Source organism: Miniopterus natalensis, chromosome X (genome assembly GCF_054644295.1).
Source record: "Miniopterus natalensis isolate mMinNat1 chromosome X, mMinNat1.hap1, whole genome shotgun sequence".
Lineage (NCBI taxonomy): Eukaryota > Metazoa > Chordata > Mammalia > Chiroptera > Miniopteridae > Miniopterus > Miniopterus natalensis.
In genome coordinates, this window is record NC_142103.1 from 23,994,049 (window position 1) to 24,010,380 (window position 16,332).

The 16,332-nt window shown below is 36.7% G+C and overlaps 1 protein-coding gene across 1 annotated transcript in view; it reads right to left on the reverse strand.

Annotated features, from left to right (window-relative positions):
* The window catches only part of COL4A5 (collagen type IV alpha 5 chain), a 211,507-nt gene that overhangs the window by 27,558 nt on the left and 167,617 nt on the right, over positions 1 to 16,332 (reverse strand). The window contains exons 37-39 of the mRNA XM_087829355.1: positions 5,301 to 5,427; positions 1,400 to 1,480; positions 395 to 493 (exon numbers count right to left, since the gene is read on the reverse strand). Coding sequence (XP_087685481.1) covers positions 395 to 493; positions 1,400 to 1,480; positions 5,301 to 5,427 — 307 coding nt within the window. The remainder of the gene's footprint in view (positions 1 to 394; positions 494 to 1,399; positions 1,481 to 5,300; positions 5,428 to 16,332) is intronic.

A 16,332-nucleotide genomic window follows, 5' to 3' on the forward strand; every position in this document is an offset into this window, starting at 1 on the left:
TTCCAACATGAGAAAATTATATACACATATATTCTATTTGTGATGAATGTCAAATAGATCTTTGTATGCTTATATCATGTGAATATATATATGAATAGAACATAAAATGCATAATAAAAAGTGGTTATCCAGGGAACTTGATAAAAGTTGGGTAACTTCTTGACATGAAAAATTGGGCAAGAAAGGATAAAGAGTTTTTCTTAAGAGAGAAGCAAGTTGATGGATAAATGTGAGGTCACATTCTCAGGATAGAGTGGAATATAGGATGGGAAATTGTATGGTAGCTTAGAGGGTAAGAAAGAAGATAAAATTTCATTGTGGGTAAAAAAAGGGCAAAAGTTCAAGCACACAAGTGGGAAATTAGAAAACTAAAAACAACGAAAACATACAATACCTGGTTCACCCTTCTGTCCAGCTGGTCCAGGAATACCATCTTGACCTGGTTTGCCTTTTTCACCTGGAGGCCCCGGTGGTCCAGGACGACCTCCACCACCTAAACAACATACCACAAAGGTTACATCTATCCTCTCAATTCCCTTTTCCTTCCATATTCCCCATTCTTTCCATACTAGCTTGAAATAATTCTATCCAAAAGATAAAAGAGCCTCTGAGACACTCTTAAATTATGAAATATTATGAAAAAAAAAAAGCATAAAAGAAATAAAGGGTAATGTGAATAAGAAACATCATTCACTCATTATCCAAAATGTTTCAATTTCTCATTTTAATCTAGTTTTAGATTATGCAAGAAAATAAGGTGTGGGGGGGATGCATTATAGGCCTCATATTGGGCCAAAGAAAGTGATTTGCTTTATAATTCAGTAAACTAATAAAAGTATTACTCTTTGCCATTCTAAAAAAATGTTGGGGGGGTTGTAGGTACAGGGTAGAAGGGGTCAATGGGGGAAAAAGGGGGACATCTGTAATTCTTTCAAGAAAAAAATGAATTAAAAAACACACACAGACCTTCTATTATAGGACACTTGAAATAACTCTCCCTGGAAAAAGTGAGCCTGAAAAATAAGCTCCCACGAGAATAATTCTACGTAATTTTTTAATGTATATACTTTTTTATTGATTTAGATAGAGAAGAAGGGGGAGAGAGAGAAAAATGGAACATCATTTGGCTGCCTCCTGCATGCCCCCTACTGGCGATTGAGCCAGCAACCCCAGCTTGTGCCCTGACTGAGAATCAAGTCGACATTCAACCACTGAGACACATTGGCCAGGCAATTTTATGTAATTTTTATTGAGCTTAGCACTAACAAACGGTGCTAAGTGAATGATCACCATTTCCTTTTCTTGAAAATGTTCACAGCTCCCTGAAATTATCTGACTTTCCTAAAATGAAAATGAAGCTTAGTTTTAGAGAATAGCATACCTTTTTTTTCATGCTTACCTACAGGACCAGGTTCTCCTGGAAGTCCAGGGTTCCCAGGAGGACCATTGATACCCTTTGGTCCAGGAAGGCCTGGGGTTCCTAGAGTAAAGAGTTCAGTTTAATAAAAGAAGTAAAATTGTGTTGCTTTGGAGGCTACAACTCAAATTTACAATTTATAGTGTTAGCATAGAAACAATGAAGAATAGAAAGAAAACCCAGAAAGACACTGATGTTTGCTGGTTATTTTAAGAATTTAAAATTTTAAGTTTATTTATTCAGGGGCTATAATTATTATATATTCATAATAAAAATAATTATCACCATATTATACTAGTAGAACTGGTAGGATTCCATTGTATAGATATATCAAAATTTTGAATCCATTCATCTATTGTTGAACATTTGGTCACCTTTTAGCATTATGGTTTCCTATTCTATTTATAGAAATTTGGTCTACCTCCAGTTTTTGGCTATTATGAATTATGCTGCTATGGATACTTCTGCACTGGTATTTTTGCAGGCATATGTAATTATTTACCTTGGGAAAATATCTAGATAGGCATGGAACAGCTAAGTCAGAGAGTTGGTATGTGCTGCATTATATATATAACCCTGCCAAACCATCTTACATTCACAAAACATTTGGGAATTACAGTTGTTCCAGATCATTGTACAACATATGGTGATATCTGTTGTTTTAATAATATCCATTCTGGTAGGAATGTCGTGATAATTCATTGTAGTTTTAATTTGCATTTCTTTGATGGTTAATGATAATGATCAACTTTTCATGTGTTTAGTGGCCATCCATATATCTTGCTTTATAAAATGTCTGTTCAATGTTTTCCCCATAAAAAATTTTGAACTGTATATCTTGTTACTATTGAGTTGTAGAAGCTTTTTATATATCCCAGAAATCAGTCATTTGTCAGATATATGTTTTGCAAGTATTTTCTCCTACTGTGTGGCTTCCTTATTCATTTTCTTAATGGTGTCTTTTGAGGTGAGAAGAACAAAAGAACTCAGGTTCTTTAGAAGAAGAAAGAAAGTGTTGCTGTCATTGGATATTTGTATGGTAAAAACAAATCTTGACCTCCATTTCACACCATAAAAAATATTTTTATTTGAGACAGACCATAAACCTAAGTATAAAATTTTAAACATTAAACTTTGTAAAAATATTAGAATATGTCCATAAACTTGAGTAGATAAATATTTCTTGAATAGGATACAAAAAGCACTGACCATGAAAGAAGATTGATGAATTGAACTTTACTAAAATTAACATTTCTTAATCACACAATAGCATTAAGGAAGTGAAAGGCAAATCTGAGATGGCAAGAACATATTTGTAATATTGTATTTGACACAAGACTCATATTTAAAGTATGTAAAGAACTTCCCTGAATCAATAAGATAAAAGGCAAATCACTCAATAAATTATGAGGAAAAGCACTTGGAGCAGGCACTTCAAAAAGATGCTATACAAATGGGCAATAAGTATATGTAAAGATGTTTACATTGTCATTCATTAGGAAAATGTGAATTAAAACTTCATTGAGATACCTCTATATAACCACCAGAATATCTGAAATTAAAAAGACTGACAATACAGCCAAGCTGGCATGACTCAGCAGTTGCGCATTGACTTATGATCCAGGAGATCAAGGTTCGATTCCCGGTCAGGGCACATGCCTGGGTTGTGGGCTCGATCCCCAGCGGGGTATGCAGGAGGCAGCCGATCAATGACTCTCTCATCATTGATGTTTCTATCTCTCTTTCCCTCTCCCTTCCTCTCTCTGAAATCAATAAAGATATTTTAAAAAAGAGGCCTACAACACCAAGTCAGGTAAGAATATGGCCAACTGGACATTTCACAACACAAAATAATAACCACTATATGATCATGGCAAACCACCAGGAGCCATCTGCTCACATTTCATACACTGCAAATGGGGTTGTAATTTATAAAACCACTTTGGAAAGCTGACACCATCTACTAAATTTAAATGTACACAGACCCTATGATTCAGTAATTCTACTACAATTTACTACTACTTTTAGTCTAAGAGAAATGAGGACATTTGTCCCCCAAAAGACATGTCAAAGAATGTTAATAGCATCTTTTTGAAGAAATTTTCCTCTACCCTTCTTTGTTCTTTCAACTGGCCTAATAATCAGTTCCAATATGAGACATTAAAAAGAGAAAATAACCAAACTTAGTTACATACATACGTATGGGAACACCACATACATGAGAGGTTCAGAGACCGAAAGGTAAAATGAGGTATATATGGCATCCTGTGCTAAGGAATGAGGTAAGGCAACTGAGGCTTTTGAAGGGAGGAAGGTAAATTGCAGGATGGTAATAAGAGCAGATGCTCAGTAATTAGATGTTTCTCCTGTCCTACAGATAGGTCATAAAAAGTTATTTTTGGCCCTGGCCGGTTTGGCTCAGTTAGAGCATTGGCCCTCAGACTGAATGGTTTCAGGTTCGATTCTGGCCAAGGGCATGTACCTTGATTGCAGGCTCAGTCCCGGCTGGGGCAGAAGCAGGAGGCAACCAACTGATGTGTCTCTCACATCGATTTTTCTCTCTCTCTTCCATCCTCTCTGAAAAGCAATGGGAGTAATATCCTCAGGTAAGGATTTTAAAAAAAGTTATTTCTGGTAATAATTCTTATTATGGGCAAGGTCCCCAAATTAAATTCTTTAAGAGAGAAATAAAAGTTTCTCATAAGCCCATATGGTCTCAACTGCCTTCAGCTCAAAATAATCCACATGCCAAGTGGCAAATCTTGGGGAGACTTGTTCTGAACCCCTTCAACTCCAAAACTGAAAACAACACAAAAGTCCATCAACAGGAGAACGGGTAATTGATTATGGTATATTCTTCAATGGAATATTACAGAGCATTGATAAAAAAATAAACTACTGAAACATGCAACAAGATAAATGAATCTTATGGACATAATGATAAGTGAAAGAAGTCAGACACAAGGATGTATATACTGTATGATTCCATTTATATAGATTTCAAAGACAGGCAAAATTAATTGATGGTGATAGAAGTCGTAGTAGTGGTTACCTAGGAGTGTGGGATCACTGTGAAGAATGTGTAAACTTTATGGTGTGAAGGAATTCTTTCATACCTTTATATGGAGGGTACATGTATATATACATGGGTAAAAATTCATCTGTAGTCTTATAGACTTTACTGTATTTATTTTACATTTCAATAAAAAGGTTAAGGAAAAGATAACTAAGGGCCCACTCCATCTATCTGACTGTTTAATCCAAAGTAACCAAACAAAAAATTAAATACAAGCATAAGCAGAAGGGACTATAACAATCTAATTTAGGCTACCTTCTTGCCTGTAATACTAAGCCCCTTTGCCTACACAACACAGTCCTTGTCATTTGAATGAACTGTATAATTGTTCATTCTACCAACAGTCTATTCTTCAATGGAATATTATAGAGCATTGACAACACACACACACACACACACACACAAAACACAACAATAAACAAACAACAACAAAAAACCTACTGAAACAGGCAACAGCCACTGTGTGCCTGAGTACATTCTAAGAGAATCAACAGCAGGTTAGGGCTTAGCAATGGACATTATCACCTACCAAACTGACTTGTAGATAGCAATCAAAGATTGAAAAATGCTCCACCAAATAGTCTCTCTGTCCACAGTACATTGTTCTGCTGAGCAGGTAATATTCTCATTTTATACAGAAAAAAATTGGGTCAAAAAAAAGTTAAAGAGCTACTTGAAAACTGTGTTGCTAGTCAGTATCTGATTAGGAAATAGAATAAAAGTCTGCTGAATAAGAATTTGCTATGTGATATGGGTTAGAGTAGATCAAGAAGGCGAGAAGGAAGCATTTAAGAAAAGGAATTTTACCAGGGAATCCAGGAAGGCCTGGTTGTCCTTTTGCTCCAGGGGTCCCTGGTAACCCAGGCAAACCAGTATCTCCGATGGAACCTTTGACACCAGGGTTCCCTGGGTATCCAGGCAGACCAGGTTCACCCTAAAAATATGAATAAAAACAAAACTGAAGTCTCTCCATTACTTACATCATAAAACAACATAACATTATTTATAGAGCTTTTACTGTGTGTGAGGTAAGTTACTGAGCACTTTACATGAATTGCTTCATTTAATCATTTCAACAGCCCTTTGAGTTAGGTTTTATCATATCCATTTATAAATAAGAAAACTGAATCTTGGAGAACTCAAGTGCCTAATACGGCTAGTAAGTGGCATAACTGGGACTTGTACAAGGTTTGTCAGACTCCAGATGCATTATTCTCATTAATCCTTAACAACACTACAAAAAAGATACTGTTATCAACCCCATATTATAGTGATTCAGCTGTTAAGTGGTGGAATTTGGATCTAGATCCAAACAGTCTGATTTCAGAACCTGTGATCATCATCCCTAGTATGCCACAATAAAATTAATTGTTTAGAATAAACATGTCAAACAAAACTACAGTAGGTTCTACTGCAAAAGGTTTATTTCATTTTTGACATAAAGAAGTCTATCAATTCTTTAGAAGACATCTCAAATCCCGTTTCCTCCATGAAACCTACCAGGAAAAAGAGAGTTTACCCTAAGGATTTAATGCAGGTTCTAATTTTGTCATGTTTATAATGGTTTTAAATATGCATGTTTTCACTCTTCAACTACATTGAAATTTTCTTAGGTGTCAGAGACAATTCATATATAACCATTTATGCTCAAAGAATATTTACATTAAGTTTTCTCCTAATGGAGCTTTACAAAAATCCATACCCACTTTCACAAGTTAAAACAAGTTTTCTCAATAACAATGAAAACACGTCATAACTTTATATCTATATATATTACAGTGTTCACTGCTCTGCTCACAAGGATCGTGACCTAACAAAGTGTTAGTGTTCAACATCATCTACTGAATATGTCCTTCTTCACTTATTGCTTATGTTTGTATAGGCAAATAAGATCATTTATTTGTGGCTCAATTGTTTCTGCATTATAACACAAACTTTTTAAACTGTCTTTTCTTTCCCATTTAAAAAAAAAGAGACAAGATGGTGGTGTAGGTAACCTTGGTATCTGCCACCTCTGACAACCACATCAAAATTACAACTAAAATACAGAACCATCATTCAGAACCTCCTAAAATCTAGCTGAATGGAAGTCCTACAACTAGAAAAATGAAGAAGCACTTCAAGATCAGTAGGAGGAGTGGAAAAGCAGGGCAGATCAGGGCCAAAACACTGTGTGTTTCCACACCCAGGTGCTGTGGTTTAAAACCTGGAGGGATATTTCGGAGGTGGTTTCTGGGAAGAGTGAGGCCCCCCAGCCCAGGGAACCAGTACCAGGAAGAGAAGTCCCCACAACTTTGCACTGTATAAACCAGTTGGATTGTGGCTGAGGGACACAGAGGCTGTGGGAGTCCCAGGAAGTTCCTCTTAAAGGGCCCGCTCTCAGACTTACTCAGATGCACTGCCTCTGAGCTCCAGTGCTGGGCAGCAGCTTGAAAGGAACCTGGGATATTCAGGGAGGAACTAACTTGCCTGGAATCAAGGCAGGAGCTGAAGGGAAAGCTTTCTCCCAGACAAAAGAGCTGGCAGAGGCCATTGCTCCTTTGATGAGCCCTCCCCTCACAGAACCAGCAGGCAGGTGCATCCTCTGAATCTCCAGCAACTGGACTCACCTTTCACCCTACCGTGGTGATTCCAGGAGACCCTACCCCTCCCTACTTGCAAGCTCATCCAAGCCATTTCCAGTGGCTTTTCTATGCAAGTGGTCTCTCTGGCCTCGTAATTGGGACTTTCCTAAAATCTCTCAAACAAGCAGCAGCTGGCCTCAGCATGCCTCATAACTCTCAGCTAGTGGCCCCAGGCACAGCACTAGTGGCAGCCTGCATTGGTTCATAGCTTGGTCTCTTCTGGACACCTCCAAGCTCAGCACAAGTAGCAGCCATCTACAGATTGCTGTGTAGCTCATGCTGGGTGGCCCTGGGTAGGGCATAGGCAGAGGCTAACTTTACGCCTCCCGGGAGGCCCCAGAGGAAGTGCACCTGGTGGTCAGACTCAACCATGCTGGATTACAACCCTACCATATCCACGGGTAACACACTCAAGGGGAAGACTCTGTGAGCACCAAAGCCCTACTGAAGCAAATCCTGCTCCATAGGTGAGTCTCTAGCACAGCAACTCTTTGGCTGTAGTTGCAGCTGGTCCTCACAGCTGACTGGCCTGGGGGTCGATTCCTCCCAGCTCTACCAATAGCAACCAAGGCTCAACTACAACAGGACAGTGCACACCACACAAACAGGGGAGCACCTAGAAGGCCCAGCTCAGGTGACTGAGGAAACTGAGCCAATGGACCCTACAGGACACCTACTACAAAATACCATTCTACCAATTGAGGACACATAGCAGCTCTTCCTAATACATAGAAACAAACACAAAGGAGAAGCTAAAATGTGGAGGCAAAGAAGCAAATCACAAATGAAAGAACAGAAGAAATCTCCAGAAAAGAACTAAATGAAATGGAGCCAAGCAAACTACTAGATATAGAGTTAAAAACAATGGTTATAAGGATGCTCAAGGATCTGAGTAAGCCTATTCAGGAAACTAGTGAGATCATCAATGACATAATAAAGAACGAGTCAGAAAGGAAGGCTACACTAATTGAAAGGAAGAATAATTTAACCTGGTGGAGGAAATAATGACAGAAAAGTTCTCTACACTGGTGAAGGAGAAAGCCACACAAGTTCAGGAAGCACAAAGGGTTCCAAACAAGAGGCACCAAAAGAGACCCACTCCAAGACACATCATAATTAAAATGGCAAATATTAAGGACAAATAGAATATTAAGGGCTGCAAGAGAGAGAAAAGCAGTGAACTACAAGGGAACTCCCATAAGGCTGACAGCAGATTTCTCAACAGAAACACTTCAGGCCAGAAGGGAGTGGCATGAAGGTATTTAAGAAATGAAAAGCAAGAACCTGCAACCAAGACAGCTTTATCCAACAAGGCTATCATTTAAAATTGAAGGTGAAATAAGGAGCTTCCCAGACAAAAGAAGGTTAAAGGAGTTCAGTACCACCAAACCAGCATTGCAAGAAATGCTAAAAGGACTGCTTCAAGAGGAGGAAGTACTACTGAAAGAAAGGTACATCAGCATAAAGGGAAAAAATGGCATTAAATAAGCATATATCAACAATAACCTTAAATGTAAATGGATTAAACACTCCAATCAAAAGACATATTGTAGAAGAAAGGATAAGAAAACATGACACACATATATGCTGTCTGCAAGAGACTCACCTAAGAGCAAAAGATTCACACAGACTGAAAGTGAAGGGGTAGAAAAAAATATTCCATGTAAATGGAAATAAATTTAAAAAAGCTGGAGTAGTAATACTTATTTCTGACAACATAGACTTCAAAATAAAGAGCACAACAAAAGACAAAGAAAGTCACTACATAATATTAAAGAGATTGATCCAACAGAAAGAAATATCCCTTATAAGTATATATGCACCCAATATAGGAGCACATAAATATATTAAAAAATTCTTGGTGAACTTTAAGGGGGAGATTGACAGCAACACAATCATAGTGGGGATCTTTAACACCCCACTGTCATCATTGGACAGATCATCAAGACAAAAAAATCAACAAGGAAAGAGAAACCTTAAATGATACACTAGATCTACTGGATTTAATTGACATTTACAGAACATTTCATCCCAAAGCAGCAGAATAAACATTCTCCTCAAGTGTACATAGAACATTCTCAAAAACAGACCACATGTTAGTGCACAAAACAAATCTCTACATGTTCAAGAAGATTGAAATCATAACAAACATACTGTCAGATCACAATGGTATGAAACTAAAAATGTAAACCACTATAAAAAATCAAAAATATTCAAACACATGGAGGCTAAATAGGATGTTATTAAACAATGAATGGGTTACCAAGGAGAAAACAAACACTAACTGGAAAATAATGAAAATGAACAAACAACTCCAAATCTATGGGACACAACAAAAGCAGTCCTAAGAGGAAAGTGCATAACAGTACAGGCATAACTCAAGAAACAAGAAAAAGCTCTACTAAACCATCTAACACAACCACTAAAAGAATTAGAAAGCAAACAGCAAGAAAAGCCCCTGGGAAGTAGAAGGAAGGAAATAATAAAGATCAGAGTAGAAATTAATGACATAGAGACTATGAAAACAATATAAAAGATCAATGAAACCAAGAGTTGGTTCTTTGGAAAGATAATAAGATTGTTGCACCTTCAGCCAGACTCACCAAGAAACAAAGAAAGAGGACCCAACTAAATAAAATCAGAAATTAAAGAGGAGATAAAACAACTGATCCAACAGAAATATAAAGCATTGTAAGAAAATACTATGAGCAACTATACGTCAACAAACTGGACAACATGGATGAAATGGATGAATACCTAGAAACATACAATCTTCCAAAGCTGAATCAGGAAGAATCAGAAAGTCTGAATAGGCCGATAAAGAGATAATGAAATTGAAGCAGTAACCAAAAAACTCCCAGCAAACAAAAGTCCTGGATCAGATGGATTTAGAGGTGAGTTTTACTAAACATTCAAAGTAGAATTAAAACTTATTCTCCTCAAACTATTCCAGAAAATTCAAGAAGTGAGAAAATTCCCAAGCTCCTATTATTTATTTTTTTAACTTTTTATAATTTTTATTTTTGTTTAAAGTATTACAGATGTCCCTTTTTCTCCCCAATGACCCGTCCCCCCCCCCCGTTCCTTCCCCTTCCCCACTCACTCTCCCCACCATTGTCCATGTCCTTGGGTTGTGCATATATGCATATAAATTCTTTGGGTACTCTCTCCCCCTCCACGCCCCCGCCCCCCTCCATCCTTCTGACATTTCCTCAGTCTCAACTATGCTTCCACGTCATTGAATCTATTCTGCTCATCAGTTTATTAAGTTCTTTAGATTCCACGTATAAGCGAGATCATGTGATATTTTTCTTTCGCTGCCTGGCTTATTTCACTTAGCATAATATTCTCCAGGACCATCCATACTGTCCCAAAGGGTACGAGATTCTTCTTTACAGCTGCGTAGTATTCCATGGTGTAAATGTCCCACAGCTTTCTAATCCACTCATCTACTGATGGGCACTTGGGCTGTTTCCAGATCTTAGCTATTGTAAACTGTGCTGCTATGAACATAGGGGTGCATAAATCCTTTCTGAAGAATGTTTCAGGGTTCTTAGGATACATTCCTAGGAGCGGAATCACTGGGTCAAACGGCAGTTCCATTTTTAATTTTTTGAGGAATCTCCATACCGTTTTCCATAGTGGCTGCACCAGTCTGCATTCCCACCAACAGTGTACTAGGGTTCCCCTTTCTCCACACCCTCGCCAGCACATGTCGTTTGTTGATTCGTTGATGGCAGCCATTCTGACAGGTGTGAAGTGGTACCTTGTTGTGGTTTTAATTTGCATCTCTCTGATGATTAGCGACGTCAAGCATTTTCTCATGTCTCTTGGCCATCCGTATGTCCTCTTTGGAGAAGTGTCTATTTAAGTCCTTTGCCCATTTCTTAATTGGGTTGTTTGTCTTTCTCTTGCTGAGTGCAATGAGTTCTTTGTACACTTTGGAAATTAGCCCCTTATCAGATTCATCCTTGGCAAATGTGTTCTCCCAAACTGCAGGGTTCCTTTGTACTCTGAGGCTGTTTTCTTTTGCTGTGCAGAAGCTTTTTAGTTTGATGTAGTCCCATTTGTTTATTTTTTCCCTTGTTTCTCTTGCCCTAGGAGATGTATCAGTGAAAATTCCACTACGTGGGATGTCTGTGACTTTACTGCCTATGTTTTCTTCCAGGATTTTTATGGTTTCATGACTTACATTTAAGTCTTTTATCCATTTTGAGTTTATTTTTGTATATGGAGAAAGTTGGTGGTCTAGTTTCATTCTTTTGCATGTATCTGTCAAATTTTCCCAGCATCACTTATTGAAGAGACTGTCCTTACTCCATTGGATGCTCTTGCTTCCTTTGTAAAATATTAACTGACTATAATGGCATGGGTCTATTTCTGGGGTCTCTATTCTGTTCCATTGATCTATATATGCCTGTTGTTGTACCAATATCAGGCCGTTTTGATTACAGTCGCTTTGTAATACAGTTTGAAGTCTGGTAATGTGATCCCTCCCACTCCATTCTTTTTTCTCAAGATGGCTGCAGCTATTTGGTGTCTTTTTTGGTTCCATATAAATTTTCGAAATGCTTGTTCTAGGTCTGTGAAATATGCTGTTGGTATTTTCATAGGAATTGCATTAAATTTATAAATTGGTTTGGGTAGTATAGACATTTTAATGATATTAATTATTCCAATCCATGAGCATGGTATCTTCTTCCACTTGTTTAAATCTTCCTCTCTTTCTTTTTTCAGTGTCATGTAGTTTTTTGAGTACAGGTCTTTTACATCCTTGGTTAAGTTTATTCCTAGGTGTCTTATTTTTTTAGTTGCGATGGTAAATGGTATTGCTTTTTTAGTTTCTCTCTCTGAAAGTTCATTATTGGTGTATAAGAATGCTACCTATTTCCGCATATTGATTTTGTATCCAACTACCTTGCCAAATTCGTTTATCAAATCTAGTAGTACTTTGATGGAGTCTCTAGGGTTTTCTATGTACAGTATCATGTCTTCTGCAAATAATGACAGTTTTACTTCCTCCTTTCCAATTTGAATACCTTTTATGTTTTCTTCCTGTCTGATGGCTATGGCAAGGACTTCCAGTACTATGTTGAATAAGAGTGGTGAAAGTGGACATCCCTGTTTTGTTCCGGTTTTTAATGGAAATGGTTTTAGTTTTTGCCCATTGAGTATGATGTTGGCTGTAGGTCTGTCATATATGGCCTTTATTGTGTTGAGGTATGATCCCACTATTCCCACTTTGCTGAGAGTTTTTATCAGAAATGGGTGCTGGATTTTGTCGAATGCTTTTTCTGCATGTATTGATATGATCATATGATTTTTGTCCTTCATTTTGTTTATGTGTTGTATCACATTTATTGATTTGCGGATGTTGTACCAGCCTTGCATCCCCAGAATAAATCCCACTTGGTCATGATGTAGGATCTTTTTAATGTATTGCTGGATCCGGTTTGCTAGTATCTTAGTGAGGATTTTAGTATCTATGTTCATCAGGGATATTGGCCTGTAATTTTCCTTCTTTGTAGTATCTTTATCTGGTTTTGGGATTAGGATGATGCTTGCCTCATAAAAAGTTTGGGAGTTTTCCCTCTTGAATTTTCGTTCTCCCTTCACTCTCCCAGTTCTATTTTCACATGAGTTATTTTCATTGTTACTGTCAAGATATTTTGTAAAATACCTCTTGTTTCCTGGAATTTTAGTTGTGCATTTGCCAAGCTCCTTTTATGAGGCCAGCATCATCCTAATCCCAAAACCAGATAAAGACACTACAAAGAAAGAACATAGATGCCAAAATCCTCAACAAAATACTAGCAAATTGGATTCAGCAATATATTAAAAAGATGATACACCATGACCAAACGGGATTTATTACAAGAATGCAAAGCTGGTATAATATCCACAAATCAATGAATGTGATACATCACATAAACAAAATGATGGACAAATATCATATGATCATATCAATAGATGCAGAAAAAGCATTTGACAAAATCAAGCACCCATTTTTGATAAAAGTGCTCAGCAAAGTGGGAATAGAGGGAACATACCTCAACATAATAAAGGCCATATATGGCAAACCTACAGCCAACATCATACTCAATGGTCAAAAACTAAAACAATTTCCCTTAAAAACAGGAACAAGACGAGGATGTTCGCTTTCATTACTCTTACTCAACATAGTACTGTAATTCCTTGCCACAGCCATCAGACAGGAGGAAAATATAAAGGTATCCAAATTGGAAAGGAGGAAGTAAAACTGTCATTATTTGCAGATGACATAATATTGTGCATAGAAAACCCTAAAGACATCACCAAAGTACTACTAGATTTGATAAATGAATTTGGCAAGGTAGCTGGATACAAAATTAACATCCAAAAATAGAAGGCATTTTTATACACCAGCAATGAACTCTCAGATGAGAAACTAAAAAAACAATACCATTTACCATTGCAACTAATAAAATAAGATACTTAGGAATAAACTTAACCAAGGATATAAATGACTTGTACTCAGAAAACTATAGGAAACTGAAAAAAGAAAGAGAGGAAGATAGAAACAAGTCTTTGAATATACCATGTTCATGGATTGGAAGAGTTAATATCATTAAAATGTCCATACTATCCAAAAAAATGTATAGATTTAATGCAATTCCTATTAAAATAACAACAGCATATTTCACAGAGCTATAGCAAATATTCCAAAGACTTATATGGAACCCAAAAAGACCCCAAATAGCTGTAGCAATTTTGAGAAAGAACAGAGTTGAAGGGATCACTTTACCGGATATCAAACTAAAAGCCATTGTAATCAAAATAGCCTGGTATTGGTAGAACAACAGACATATAGATCAATGGAACAAAACAGATACCTCAGAAATAGGCCCACACCATTATGGTCAGTTGATATTTGACAAAGGAGGCAAGAGCATACAATGGAGTAAAGACAGTCACTTCAATAAATAATGTTGGGAAAATTGGACAGGTACATGCAAAAAAATGAAAATAGATCACCAACTTACTCCATACATAAGAATAAATTCAAAATGGATAAAAGACTTAAATATAAGTCACAAAACCATAAAAGTTCTGGAAGAAAACATAGGGAGTAAAGTCACAGATATCTCATGTAGTGGAATTTTCACTGATACATCCCCTAGGGCAAGATAAACAAAAGAAAAAATAAACAAATGGGACTACATCAAATTAAAAAGCTTCTGCACAGCAAAAGAAATCATCCTCAAAGTACAAAGGAATCCCATGGTATGGGAGAACACATTTGCCAAGGATGAGTCTGATAAGGGGCTAATTTCCAAAGTGTACAAAGAACACATACAACTCAACAAGAGGTGGACAAGCATCTCAATTAAATAATGGGCAAAGGACCTGAATAGACAATTCCCCAAAGAGGACATATTGATGGTCAAGAGATATATGAAAAAATGCTCACCATCATTCATCTTCATAGAGATGCAAATTAAAACCACAATGAGGTATCCTTTCACTTGTGTCAGAATGGCTACCATCAACAAATCAACCAATGACATGTGCTGGTGAGGATGTGGAGAATGGGGAACCCTGGTACACTGCTGGTGGGAATGCAGACTGGTGTGGCCACTATGGAAAACAGTATAGAGATTCCTCAAATAATTAAAAATGGAACCACCTTTTGACTCAGTGATCCCACTTCTAGGAATATATCCTAAGAATCCTGAAATGGTAGTCAGAAAGGATATATGCACCCTTATGTCCATGGCAGTGCAATTTACAAAAGCTAAGATCTGGAAACAGCCCAAGTTCCCATCAGGAGATGAGTGGCTAAAAAGTTGTGGGACATTTACACCATGGAATGCTATGCAGCTGTAAAGAAGGATCTCATACTGTTTGGGACAGTATGGATGAACCTGGAGAATATTATGCTAAGAAAAATAAGCCAGGCAGAGAAAGACAAACATCACATGATCTCACTTATATGTGGAATCTAAAGAACATAATAAGCTGATGAACAAAATAGATTGAGTCACATAGAAGCATGAAACAGACTGAGGAATCTTGGAAGGAAGGTGGGGGTGGGTGGGTGGATGGGGAGAGATTAACCAAAAAAATTATATGTATATATGCATAACCCATGGACACAGACAATAGTGTGGTGAAGGCCTGGGGATGAAGTGGGTGCAGGGTGGAAGATTTCAATGGGGAAAAATGGGACAACTGTAACATTTTCAACAATAAATATAAATTTAAATAAATAAACAAAACAATTGAGTCTTGGAATGTAAATATAAAACTATGTAGTTATATATATTTCTAAACCTTTATAAATCAAATGTCTGCTCATATTTACACACATAATAGGTATACAATTAAATTTTGTATTGAATTGGTTCCATCTTAAGTTACTTACACAGAAAAGCTTTGAATAAAATATTGTGATTTTTCTTGTTATTTATGAACCAATTACATTTATATGCCAAAATAAAATACAAGAAAAAAATTCAGATATTCTACTAATGGTAAACCTGAAAGGTAGTAGACAAACTCTGATAAAATATGTTAAGTTCTACAAATAACCCCAATCTATAATTTCAATCAGCACATGTTCTCTAATACAGTTCTCACTACCATATGGCCATAATCCTTCAAAGCAAGTAAACTGTAACAACACTGAATATTTTACCAGGGTTTCTGAAAAGCATTGAGTTTACTAGTTTAGGTTTTATCCATATATGCTGTCAGAAAAAATGAGCTTCAAAAAAGGTAAGCAAGAAGAGATAAAAAAGACAGCACACAGAGGATCAACAAACTGGCCAGGAATCCTGTAAATCACTCTGAAAAAGGGAAATTATAATCTATTTACATTTCTAGCAAAAGGTAGACATGACTTGAATACACTTAAACCACAGTTATGTACATTTTTTCCTCAGGGTTTTATAACTGACATATAACATATCATATTCAGATCTACAACATAATGATTCATTATTTGTATATATTTGCAAAATGATCACCACAATAAATCTAGTTAACATCTATCACCTTATATAGTTATAAAACTTTTTGTCCTTGTGATGAAAACACTTAAGAGTCACTCTTTTATCAACTTTCATTATATAAAAGAGTATTATTAACTGTGGTCACCATGCTGTACATTACATCCCATGACTTACTTATTTTATAGCTAGAAGTTTTTAATTTCTAAACTTTATTCTTCAATT